This window comes from Chanodichthys erythropterus, chromosome 6 (genome assembly GCF_024489055.1).
Source record: "Chanodichthys erythropterus isolate Z2021 chromosome 6, ASM2448905v1, whole genome shotgun sequence".
NCBI lineage: Eukaryota > Metazoa > Chordata > Actinopteri > Cypriniformes > Xenocyprididae > Chanodichthys > Chanodichthys erythropterus.
In genome coordinates this window covers 19,735,965-19,750,034 of record NC_090226.1, presented here as the reverse complement: position 1 = coordinate 19,750,034, position 14,070 = coordinate 19,735,965, and the positions used below count along the sequence as shown (strand labels likewise).

Sequence of the window (14,070 nt, the reverse complement as noted above, 5' to 3'; positions counted from 1 at the left end):
AGATTAGACCTCGGGGCCACATATTGTGATCAGATAGAACGGAGGCTCTTTTAGCATTGTCTGTGGATGCCATTATATGGCGGGTAGAAAAAAGGTAATTTCCAGCAATTCCATTCAGCCTTGTCTGCTCCCTGTCTGGCTGTGTGACACTCAGTCCGGATCTACTGACTCTTCCAGGGCTAGTCATCATGAATGATCTAGTTGTTGGAGGGTAGTGGGCAGATGAGGCTGTGTGTGGTGGTACAGTAGTACTCAAGACAAATGCCCCATTATAGTGGAACATAAACCCTATTGTAGAGCCGTGGAAGCAGAGGTGCTTTTCTCATTTACCGTGCTGAGCGAAAGCCTGTTCTGAATCCGCCCGTCACAGCGTCCACTAGGGAAGACTCGCCCATGGTTATAAATGAATCTCTATTCCTTATTAAGACTTGTGTTCTGGGGGGGGGGTCTAAATATAGTTTTTGCACATTTGCAAGGTTGTCTCAGATTGGTGAGTTGAGGAAGTGAGGATGATGCACTAAATGGATGTGCTGTTCTGCTCTTCGATATTCTGTTTCCTCTTGACTTATTTTTATCGCTACACTTTGTTGAGTTCTTGATGTAATGTATAGATCTTTGCAGTAATGGTAATGAGGAGCTACTGTCTAAAATAGTTTGACCTAGGCAACTTCAGATTGTAACGTTTATTTCTGATACAATATACAATATTTTCTGATGTGAGATTTCCCCCTGGTTTTCAATACTGTGTCTTAAGTACTGCTTTATTATATAATCACTTCAGCCTGTAAGTGTATTGGAGAGAAGTATTTGATTTGCCGTCGGCCGAGACTCCTCTTAACTAACTCGATGGGTCTGTATGATAAATGCTGTGTCATGCCGGTGAGCTGTGATCCTCGAACATTCTGCTTGATCTCAGACGCCAACAAAGCTTCGTTGTCCCATCTGCCTTACCACTAATTTTTTATTTTTTTTCCCAGCAGGATATAGACCAACCACTGCACCGGACTTGATTTATCTTTGGACAACCTGCCGTAAATGCCTCCCCCACCCCTGCCCCGCACGTAGCCAGGATGGAAAGCTACGTTGTCAATAGGATGGGACCTGACGAATAGCTGGCTTTCTGTTGAAGATGTTGCTTGGATCCGTTTTTAAATCCATGTGGGAATATTTGCCATGCAAAGAGGCTTTGAGATTTTTGACAGATTCGCTTTTGGAACGTCTGGCATCTTGGGTTTGATCATTTCTTTTGTGCGAGTGGATATAAACTAGGGCCGCCGCTGTTAGCGGGACTAGCGTGAAGAGGATTGAGCATGCCCTTTCAACGACCAAACCGCCTGGGTGGCGTCTGGCGGGCCATGTGTCCGCGGCTTGGCCTCAGTGCTAGCCTGGACCTGCCATTCTTGTGTTGGATATTAGGCTTAACCCTGCACGCCCAGCTCGCTGCCTCGCAAAAACTGGATGAGACGGACCCTGTTGTCACTACAACTTACGGCAAACTGAGGGGATTCAAAAAAGAACTCAACAATGAGATCCTGGGGCCTGTCATCCAGTTCCTGGGTGTTCCCTACGCAGCACCTCCAACAGGCGAAAGGCGCTTCCAACCGCCTGAGCCCCCTATTTCGTGGTCAGATATCCGTAACGCGACTCAGTTTGGCCCCGTTTGTCCCCAAACCCTGCTGGAGGGCAGGCTACCGGACGTTATGCTGCCGGTTTGGTTCACCAACAGTATTGAAGTGGTGTCCTCCTACGTACAGGACCAGAGCGAGGACTGCTTATTCTTAAACATATACGTGCCAACGGAGGATGGTGAGTTTATGTGCTGGCAGGACGGACAGACCTGTCTTTGTCATCTCACTGTGTCAGTTTCCTCTGTGCAGAATGTAGTGAGTGCAGCGGGGGAAAAAAAAGAAGCATGATCTCTGCATGGCCGATGCATGCCGCTGCTTAATGTGTGAGTGTGCGTGTGAGCGAGGCTGTATGTGTGTCCTAACCTTCCCACCATCCCCTGCACATGCAAATCTTTCTGTGTGCTGCAGCACGTCCATTTTAGGTGGTTGGTTTTCTTTCACCCCCTTTTACTTGTTATACAAACACACACTTTAGTGCGTGCCCATAATGTTTCAAAATGAACCATAAAAGGGGGGAACATTTTGTACAGTATTCATGATGATGATTATGATTTAAGTCAGAGAACAACTTCTTGTTAAACTCTTCTTTTCCTCTTTCAGTCAAGTTGTGCTGTTGCATGCTCCTGATGTCCATAATGGACTCCCATGTTATTTTTTAGTCTTCTATTCATTTTGCAGTAAAAAGAATATCCAAGGAATGTGCCAGAAAACCCGGCAAGAAAATTTGTAGAAAAGGAGGTATGTATCCACCGACATAAACCCCAAAATAGAACAGGCAAAGATCTTCCCCTCTCTACAACATCTGTCCAGATCTCAGCTCTCAGAGGTCGCATGTCAGAGAAGAAACCATAATTGATTCCCACCATGAAGAGTTAACTGGGGAGACCGGCCGTCTCTTAAATCAGATGGGCACACTTTGAACTTGCAGAGTCTAATCTCAATTAAAAGAGATGCTATCTGGATTTCATTGGCTTACACTGGCTGTATTGATCATTGCTTCATCAAGATAATGTCTCTAGCTCCCCCGCCCTGACGTACCCTACCTTGGCCCCTCCGAACATTGGGTTTGGTGACAGCTCGCCTTAAATAAAGTATCCCGTTAATACGGCCTCCCTGGCGACAAGATCAGTCATAAAACGTTCCAGCTGGAGAATATTGTCCTATCTTCCGCTGGTCTGACATGGCAAAAAATAAATGAATGTATAAATAAAAGACATTCCCCCCCCCCAAAAAAAAACTCTTTTTGGCATACAGTGGTTAAAGGGATAGTTCAAAATAAATAAATAAATATCATCATTGACTTACTTCTAATGAAAACTGTGTTTCAAATATTTTGAAGAAGGAACTTTTTTGGCCCATACAATCTAAAAAATTCTGGGTTAAAAACAACCCGAGTTGAGTTGAAAATGGACAAACCCAGCGGTTGGGTTAATTGTTTGCCCAACATGCTTGGCAGTTTTATTTAACCCACTATTGTTAAAAAATAACTATATGGCTAGCTTAAAATGTACCCAGAATAGGTTGGAAATTAAAACTCAGACATATAATTACTAGAGTCAACAAATAATAATCAAAAGGTGGACATTTATTAATAAGCAATTTAATAAATGTTTATTTTTAATTGTTATTCAATACATTTATTAATAGATGTTCATTAATTAAACATATGAATACATGCTTATTTAAAAAAAAAAAAACATATTAATAAATGCTAATTTATTAAACATATTAAGGAATGCTAATTGTGGGTTCATTTTAAGCAAGCAAAACGGTAATTTTTAAAAACAACCCAAACGATGTGTTTGCCCATTTTTAACCCAACTTGGGTTGTTTTTAACCCCAAGTGTACATTGAAAGTCAGTGGCGGTACATAACCACCATAACCACATTTGGAATGACATGAGGGTGAGTAAATGATGAAATCATTTTTTGGTGAACTATCCCTTTAAGTTGACCCATCTGAAGTTAAAATGTTGTTTTCACAGCAGATGAAGGTTAAATCACTGTTGAGTTTTGTTTTTAAATTTGGCAAATCAAATCAACATTGATATTCTGACATTGTTTCAACTTACTTTTCCGATCTTGTTACATTTCAGTGTTGATTTAACAGTTTTAAACAGATTTAACAGTTAACAGTCTTTTTTTTTTTTCCAACATTGAACCAACGTCTAAAATTATTTTAACCACATTTCAATATTGATGGTCAGTCACTTGCCAGCTGGGGAACTAATTTTCATATGCGTTCATCTACAGGACAAACCATCTTAGTAGGTGAAGGCCAGTGAGGGCACAGATAGCATCTTGCTCTGGGTTTATAATGAATGTTTGGAAAATGATGTAACATCTCTAATGTTTGCCGTCAAATCCACGTTTCCAGCATGCTGTGTAATAAGACTGATCATCCTCAAAACTGGAATTGTTTGAATGGCAAAGAACAGTTGTCTCTTGTGTCTGCAAAAATAATGGAGGCATTTTCTCATAAAATTGCTACGTTAGATGGAGTGGCTTTGAGAGGCGCGAGTGAGGAATTTGCTCAGATTGAGAATTTCTGGGTAAATGATGTAAAAGCCCTTCTCTTTTGCTATGAATATCACACTTGATTCACATCTAGTGAGATGGTTCATATGCCCCTATATCAATCCTTCGCTCAAATTGTGTATACTATGAGAAATAATTGTGCTAAATGAAACAAATTTCATTTCCATTTAGACTCCCCACATGCTGTTTGGAAAATTTGTGCTTTGTGCTTTCTCATGGGGGGAAAAGCATTGATGAGATCTCATGTTTGGACCCCTAGCTCATGCTTTAATTGGATTTGAAATTCACACCTCTACGTTTAATTCTTTTAATGGAAACCTTTGATTTCGAAAGCCTAATTGCATTTACGCTTCTGATAGATAAGAGTGGCGTTTAATGGTTTTTAGCAGCACAGTGTTGCCTCGATATCTTTGTGTAATTAACTACCTTAAAACACCGTGAACGGACACAGAAGCATTACTAACTCAAGGATGTTACTGTCAAGGACAATGTAAAGACATTACATTTAATCGGTGCCTTTTTGTTCAAGGTTTTTATCGCATAGCAGACTTTCGCATAAATCAAAATCTTTGTTGATAAAAAAGACAACAGATTAAGCCACAGTAAGCTATTAAAAATTAATTCAGAGCTTGTAACAGGGGCTTCTGTTAATGAAAATGTAATAATGTTGGTTTTGATTTCTAGTGTGACACTGTGTGATGATATTTAGCTGCGTCACAAGAAATGAGTGGCCGTCAATAAGCTCTCTCGCTCTCTTCCTGTCCCAGTTTTGTAATGGTTGATGGTAGTCCTAAGGGAAGTGCGATGCTTGCTTCGCGCTAAGACAGGAATGGATTTGCAGCCCCAGTGCTTCGCTTTCCATATTTTTTTTGTTCCCTCTCAGTTTCTGCACCCTCCCTTGAGATGGTCTGTAAAACCTGAGCTGAAATTCGCTCCGTCTTGGCTGGGTGAATGGCGCGCGGAGGAGCCAGGGTTAGAGGCGAGGGTGGAGATGAGCGGAGATGTCTGTTTGTATTGAGGCCGGGGGTGGTGCTCGCAGAAACTCTGAGAGAAACTTGATCATCTTGGCAGGGCGTAGAGCTAGAGGTGTGAGAAAGCGAGGCTGAGTTTGTGTCTGTAAGTAAGAGGTTTGTCACACTTGTTTTGGAGGCTTGCGGTAGATGGTGGAGCGTGGGCGGAAAGATCCGCAGTGTGACAGAGCAACAGGATTCCTCTGGTTCAGGGTTGTCCAACTCTCAAAGGAAATCAGATTGGAATCATACATACATGCGGTGATCAGAATAACCTGGGCTTCGCTATAACTCGCTGTGACTTAAATCAAATTTCTCTCTGTGGGAAATGCAATGTTCTAAAAGCCAGTCTATTGAGAAAAGTGTAGAGTTATGCATGTAATAATGTAGTTTTGGAAGTCTTTTATAGGAACATTGTTCATTATATACATTATTATGGTGTATGGCAGTCCTGGGGCTTTGGTAATAGTGTTTTTAAAGTGATGATTTTAGATAAAGATATCTAATATATGTTCTATACTAGCAGGAAACACCATACATTTTTATTTGGTTCTTCTTTTAAAGAATGATTAACTAGATTTTTGCATTTTCTGTAGAATTTGAGTGGTGCTTGTTGGTACGGATCCTGATGCTATCATGGTAGGGCATTGTGGGCGAATGCTAAGTTAGTTGAACTTAAAATTTTTGTGACAAGAAGGGTGGGGCCAAGAGCTGTGGAAGCGGAACAAGGTCAGTGTTGTGCACAGGTGTCTCTCATTAACAATCACGTTACCATCATCCCTTCGCTTAAACAATTCTCAGCCTCGCCCAACACATCATAATGTTAATTACATACAGTTAATTTGCATAAACAGATATCAAAGATAGCAAAGTTAGATAGTAAATAACGCATGCTATTATAGAGACTGTAATTATATACTTGCATGTATATAATCAAGCAACATACAGTACATATGTACAGTACATTTTGCAGCCCATCCTCAACCTAACAACAGGTTCTACTTTTCACCACAATAGTAACACTACAAAACTAACATAACAGAACTTCCTGTAAATCCCAACATAACACAACATTAAACACTAACTTATGCCTTGTTAATCTTGTGTGAAAACACAGAAAATAACACTTAATTTCAACATTTATTTATACTGTCTATCGCAAAGCATGCTGGGAATTAGAAATCTGCTGCAACTCAATTCAGTCATGTTAAGTTCAGGTTAGTACGGAGGTCGGCAACCCGCGGCTCTATAGCGCTCCCCTAGTGGCTCCCTGGAGCTTTTTCAAAAATGTATGAAAATGGAAAAATCTTTTTTGTTTTCATATGGTTTCTGTAGGAGGACACACTCTTAACGTTTTCCAATGCTGTAAAAATGTGTATAATATTAAATTTCAACATTTCTGTCAACAAAGATTTGCGTCATAGCCTGCAACACACGTTTCAGCGCGGCGTGAGGTTATGCATCAACGTCACTTTCCCGCCGAAAGCATGCTCCCTCAGCTGGACTGAGTGGCAAAAGAACCTGCTGCGTGACTGGATTTAAAAGGGGAAAATGAGAAAACGGGAGTAAAACAAACGATTACACTAAAGGTTGGACTCGAAAGTGTTTCTTACATGGATATTGGCATGCAGCCAGGAGTTGTGTTTCCTGACATTTATATGCGCCTGATTTCGATGCCGGGGAAATACATAAAGCAAATCTGCCTGTGAATATTTTATAGAACTACAATATAGGTAGGTTTAAATCCACGTAATAACTTATATCAATGTTATATATATATATCGTCATATTGACCAGCCCTAAAACATATAGTTTTATAGTATAGTTTTTGTCAGTGTTTATTTTTAAAACACAATTATGCAGAATATAAGATGGAAAATATTTAATTGATGATTTGTCAACATAATATAAAACAATACAATATATATGGAATGATTTTACCTCAATATCCAACAATTTGACACAAAATGATAAATGCAAATCCATGTTTCTCTGCCTGGAGTCCAGCTGTTTCTGTGAATTGCGCCGATCCATTTACTTTTTCTCTGTAGCTTTTAGCAGTTTTTAAATATATATCTCGGGAATACCTCATGTATTTGTAGCCTACTTAGTCATTTTGATAGTAGGCTAATATAGCTAATATACACTTACAGCCTGTGTTGCCTTCATATAAGGGTTATATAAGGCTTTTAATTTTTTTGCGGCTCCAGACAGAGTTGTTTTTTGTTTTTTTGGTCCAATATGGCTCTTTAAACATTTTGGGTTGCCGACTCCTTCATTAGTACAATGAAATTTTGAGTTCACCCAACTTTTTTTCTATTAAGTATAATGAACTTTTATTAATATTTGAGTGAAACAAACATTTCATCTACAATCTCATTTCATTTAATGAATTTCACTGTCTGGTTTTACAGTGTACTGTGTTGCTGTTTCCGTTGCTAATGTATTATGGGTAGTTACAAAAGCCCCCACACCAAGTTATTGGTGTTCCAGTTGTGTCACCTTATTGGTGAAACCTGACAATAAATGTCCAGGTCAAAGTTTACTCCATAAACTAATAAAATTATTAAAATTATAAATTAATTAAAATTTTGTATAAGCAAAATAATAGTCAGGACTCTTAGAACATTTTGTTGTGACATTATTTCAGAGCATTTTGTCTTCTCTCAATATTTCTCTCAAAACTTTTAACTATAGTGACTTACAGTGAGGTACATCAATTAATTGATTAATTAATCACACACTAGCTAGTATTCTATCATGAAATAATAATATATAATTTATACATTAATGCATTTACCAGCAAACATGAGTCTATGATCAACAAATTTTAAATTTTCATATCTGTAAAACAAAAAGTTAGCAAACACTACTAATTAACAAATTAGTAACAAGTCATTTGTTGATATATGATGTTACAAAATCATGCCAGAATAAAAAAAATATATACATTTATTACATTTTAATATATTTTAATCATAAACAGCTGTATTGGTCTTTGGACGGTTAAACCGAATGACCTTTTGACACTTCAAAATCTTTAAAATACCTTTTATACGTAGCAAAATATAATTAAAACCTTTTGGATTCAATAAAATAGATCTAGTTGTACTACCTTACATACTTTGGATGTCATAGCTTTGTTTTTTATTATTATTAAGGACAAAAATGACCCATCACGTCATTGACCCATACATCATGTGTTAAAACTATTATACGGGTGGGCGCAAAAAATCTTCCTGTTCTACCTTAGCATGCATTTTAATAGGTTTTCTTTAGCAGTCCTGACTCACAAATCTATTTGTTCAGAGTCTATTTGAATATTGAATGTGTGTGTAGGCGTGGGATGGAGTAATATTACTGTAGGTTATGCTTTTCACCATTGTTTCAGAGTCATTTTCTGCTCACTGTGCTTTTGTATGAACTTCCTGTATGACATGAGAGCCATGTTGTGTAGGTGATGATGTCTCAGTTTGAATCAGTAATGAGGGAACTGTTTCACCATGACCGATGAATACTAACAACAGACTGCTGGATCATTTTGTATCTGAGAAAATCCAAATCTAATCACTGACTCAGTCCCACTCACGCACACTCATCCTCAGTCTTTACTACGTCGTTTTCAAAAAACAATCAATAGTCTATTGCAGTTTTAAAGAGGTCATGAACTGCATTTTATAAAGTAAAATTTTATACTGTTCTTTAAGGTCCATGTATTGTTATCAAGATTTTTACACCAAAAAACATCCTAATAAGCAATTTCTATCCTGTTTTTGACCCTCTATTTCGAACATTCAGTTTTGATAAGCGTGTCACATTCAAGACTTGGACTTGCTGCTGTGATTACAGCGTTCTCTATTCTTTCTTCCATATATGATAATCCTAATGCTTTGTCCCCATTAATGCAGAAGCAAAAGAAAAGAACAGCACATCACAACTATCACAACTATTCAGTTTGACTGCGGCACTACAGTATAAATACTCACTACATATCAAATTATCTGTATTACGCAAAGCAATAATGACACATGGTAAAAACACTGTTACTCACATGTGTTGTGACATTACTGTCAGATCCAATGTAGTTGGCACTGCATCATTTTAGTTTCAGTCTCTCTGAAAAGCCTGCGTCGAACTGTGTCTTGTTTAAAAACTGTAACGTTGTTAAAAATAAAGTTCATCCAGCTTTTTTAATGTTAGGATCACAAGCAAGGCAATGCAAAGACATCTTGGCACTTCAAAACGTAATGTATTCCACAGAGGCATCTCTATGGTTTTGTTGCTGGAGTAATCATGTGTTTTTGTCTCTCTCATATTTTTTACTACATTACATGCACTAATCGGTGGGCAGGGCTAAAGAAGCAATGATGTAGAAGTAGACGTTGATCTTCTTCTGTAGAGGCGGTCTTTCGTCACACTATGACGTAATAATATGACAAAATCCGAGACGAGTCGTTTTCTGAGCTTGGTTTCAATAAAAGCTGTTTTTGAACCAATAAGGAAGTTTTGAGTTCTGAAACTTACAGGATATTATTATAGTACAATGACATCCAATATACTGCATGTCAAAAGATCAAGGAAAAATTGATTTCTCAATTCATGACCCCTTTAAACTGCCTTGACCAGAAGTCTGGAAAACCAATCTTTCATCTGACAATACAGATTTACTTTCAAGTCATGGTTTAATGAAAGAGAATGGACAAGGCAGCTTTTACAAAGTCCTAATTTTTATGGGGGGTGGGCTAGAACATCTCATGCTTGAATGTTCAAAAAAAAAAAAAAAAATTTTTTAACATATTTTAAGCACCTTTCTTCCCAGTCTGTTTAGTTCTCTACAAAGCCCCTTCTTCCAAAAGCGTAATGTGTTCTGATTGGTTGGCTGGATCAGTGTGCTGTGATTGGACTACTGCTTCAAGCATGTTTTGGTAATGCCACGCCCCTTACCATAACCATGCGTTTCAACACACTGACTCAACTAGACCTTGCCTTGGGCGGGAATTATTTAAGTGAGGATTATTGTGATGTATAAGTTCCTAATAATCAATAAACAATTATTAGATTGTAGTATATGTTTTATTAAATTATGCTTATACAGAATAAATGAAACTATATCAGTCCAGCTTCTGTTGTATTTTAGGAAGGGAGTCCTTCATATATTATACAGTATTTAGGGGTCCTTGGCATTAAGAAGTTAGTAACATTTTACAATACGTTTCCATTAGTTCATGTTAGTTAATGCATTAACTCAAATTTACTTACAATGAGCAATACATTCATTACAGTATTTATTATTCTTTGTTAGCATATTTAAAGGTGACCTATTATGCCCCTTTTGACAAGACGTAATATAATTCTCTGGTATCCCCAGAATGTGTCTGTGAAGCTTCAGCTCGAAATACCCCACAGATTTGTTGCAAATTTGTTGCTTTAAATGCAAATGAGCTTGTGCTCCCCGTCCCCAAGCTCGCTCATCATTCCAATACACTGAGGCATACATAATATAGATGCTAACACAGCAAATATAACTCACAAAATGGATCATTAAACTGTTCTTAATGCAGCATATAACAAAGGTATGGCATGTATTTTGTGGATGTTTGCTAAAATTTGATTCTTAATGATCTTGATAGCGTGATGCACGGCTAACGTGGCTAAAGCTACACACTGTTGGAGAGACTCAATAAGAATGAAGATGCGTTTATGAATTATGCAGACTACACACGTTTTCGGGTTAAAAATGAAATTAACGACATGGCTCTGGTCTCTGTGAATACAGTAAGAAACAATGACAACTTTAGCACCATTTATCAGTATATTAGCAACGTGCTAACTAAACACATTCAGGAAGACAATTTGCAAACATCACGAAATATTTATGAAATTGGATCAGTTGGTATCGATCCATCTTTGAGGATCAGTTTCTGTGTTTTACTAATGTTCATGTGAAGCATTCTAGTGTTAATGACTTACATGACTTTATTTAGACACATCTCCTTCATAAATAAAACTACACCACTGCGCCCTTAGTGGCTCAGATGCCAGGAGTTTATGGAGACTCATATGTTTGCTATTATAGCCGTTAACAGATCAGTGATAATGTTTACATAGCTGAGACATATCACAAGCTCAGGGACGGTTGTTCTTGAGTGCTGCTGTCCTGCAGAGTTTTGCTCTGACACAACTCACCTTCCTTCACGTAGCTTTAGTAATCCTGAAGACATTCAAGTGTGTTTGATCAGGGTTGTAGCTAAACTGTGGGACAGCTGCTGCTGCTGCACTCCAAGACCAGTGTTACTCATCGCTTGCGAAAACAATGGCGGCGCCGTGGGTGGAAACATACGGATTCAGGGGCGGGATTTTTATAATAATAAGATCACCTTCCTACGTCACAAGGGGGGTGATGTAGGAATGTCAATTTTCCACATGCTTGTAGAAAAAGGCTTTCCAAAACAAAGTGACTAGGTTGTCCTTTTTCACATTTTCTGTGCTGGTAGATGCACCAGAGACCCAATAATAGCACTTAAACATAGGAAAAGTTAGATTTTCATGATATGACCCCTTTAATAAAAATCCAACTGGTCACTGAAAGTGCATGTTAGCTTAGGTCCATTAAATATTAACAGATACAACCTTGGATTTTAATAATGTATTAGTAAATGTTAAAATGAACATTATCTGAAATTAATAAATGCTTTAGAAGTGTTTTTTCTCAATATTAGTTTCATGTTAAGTGTTAGCAAAAAGTCTGAATCCCCCTAGACTAGTTTAGACTGTATTTTAGTGTCCATTTTAAAGAGTAATTGCAGTAATTCACTTTATATCATTGAATCACTGAACAATGAATTAAGCAACCGTCAAAAATGCAAATACAAATCTGAGTACACTTGATTTAACATGAATAATGGCAGTCATTAATCGTGCATTGATAGAAACGGTTCATTGTGTGCATTGATTAAAACAATTCTCAGTTTCACTCAAAGTCAGTCATCACAGTGGTAGAACATGACAAACTCATAAAACCTCCCCATGGACATATGAGCTGTCTTGGGGAAAGTTACTTTTTAAAAGTAATGCAATACAATGTTGCGTTACTCCCTAAAAAAGTAACTAATTGTGTTAGTTACTTTTTATGAAAAGTAATGCATTACATTACTTTTGCATAAATTTTTCTCACGTGGGCTGGGCTTGCTTGTTTGTTTGTAAGCCTCAGGCTGAAGGAAATGCATATTTACACCTGTACAGTAGAGGGCGCAGCTCAAACAAAAAAATCAGCTGTGCTGCCATTCTGGATTAAAGAAAAATAGGTAAATGGTATGGAATTAAAGAATAATAGGAGATAGAAGTTCACCACTCTTATTTCTAAATCTAAAGTAATTTTTGCTTATTATTAAAGGTCATCATTGAAAGTCAGCAGCAAAGGCATTGGTTAATAAAGTGAGATTAAATACATAAAGTATGCAGTTTGTATAATTTAATATAGTTCATTATTACAGGTTTGCATACAATTCTGAGATTGCATTTCACTGTTTTTATTCATTTTGAAGAATACTGAATGTTTTCGTGCAAGTGAGATGAGTAAATGCATGTTAACATTTAGTCTAGAACTACAATAACCACCATATTCATACAGCGCACACCTCTGCATTTTATTTCTCTCAACATAGGGACGGGAGAGCTGCCAGCCAGTAATTGTGAAAATGTAACCTGCATAACTTATTTCAAAAAGTAACTTAGATATTTTGCAGTAAATTGAAAAAGTAATCTGATTACGTAACTCAAGTTACTTGTAATGTGTTACCCCCAACACTGCATATGAGATATATTATTAGTGGTTTTTAATCCTAAAGAGGGTAAACTAAATATAGATATGCATGTAATAATGCAGTAAAAGCAAACAATTTTCCGCTCTAGAGCTGAGACAGATATTTGTTCCAACCTGGCACTCTCTAAATTTAGATTTCCAGTAGATTTGGAATTTCAGGTTATATTAGTGGGATTAGGATAATTTAGTTCTTGGCTGTTTTGCTGTTTTATGACTCGTCCCTCGTCCTAATTTTTCTGACTCGGTTCTTAAATTCCCACCCGCCCACAGAAAATGTCACTCTGTCCTTTAAGTTTTGGCACAAAAGTATTGCTTATTTAAGGGAAAATATAGTAAAAAACGTATAATAAAAAAAATATTCAAGCGATGGCGTTGTGTTCTTCAGCTCTAAAACCGTTGGTCTAAACTGTAAAATTCCTGTGCTAAGTGTAGTGCCAAGTTGCGTTAATTACAGTTTATGCTAAAATGGAGCGTATTAGAGGAAACAGACTGGCGTGTGGCACCTGGCACTGTTCCCAGATCAGCTCAAAGCATTTTCTCATAACATAGATGACAACAACTGAACCTTGTGGAGAGGAAAAAGCAGAGAGGAAGTGAAGGGACAGGCTGTCACAGATGGTGCATGTGCAGGGGAGATTGTCTAAATGCTTCTCTCACCTTGAAATGACAATGAGAGGCTCGCGTTTGACCTAGAACCTGGTGTTCGTTGAATGCACAAACAAATCGCATACATACACTGTCTTGAGCAAAATAATGCAGTTGGAGATTTTGAGTTTTTTCCTATATATTTTTGTCTTCAGTAACCAAGTTTACTCCGAGCATGTTTGAAAAGATGTCTAGATTGCTTTTATTTGCAGCACTTTTCTGAAAACTAGTTAATGTTAATGGTTATTGACGACAAAACCCTTTGGGGGAAAATTAATAGAAAGCTATTGCATTACGTGGAATTATGTTGTCAGCATTTTCAAAGGTGATACTGGAAATTGTTGTAGAGGCACTTTGTCACTATTGTGCTTGTTTTGAGCTTCAAATCTGAAGTTTCACAACAATGTTTTTATTAATTGCCACCAGC

General features: G+C 37.6%; 1 protein-coding gene across 7 annotated transcripts in view; it reads left to right on the top strand.

Annotated features, from left to right (window-relative positions):
* Positions 1–1,310: 1,310 nt before the first annotated feature.
* Positions 1,311–14,070, top strand: part of nlgn1 (neuroligin 1) — a 269,285-nt gene continuing 256,525 nt past the window's right edge. For 2 of the 7 annotated variants that reach the window (XM_067387360.1, XM_067387362.1), the window contains exon 1: positions 1,686–1,806. In XM_067387360.1, the coding sequence (XP_067243461.1) occupies positions 1,701–1,806 (106 nt within the window). In that variant the 5' untranslated portion in view covers positions 1,686–1,700. Of the gene's footprint in view, positions 1,811–2,306; positions 2,367–14,070 lie in introns of all 7 variants that reach the window. The other 5 variants (XM_067387358.1, XM_067387361.1, XM_067387357.1 and 2 more) reach the window with 5 other exon arrangements.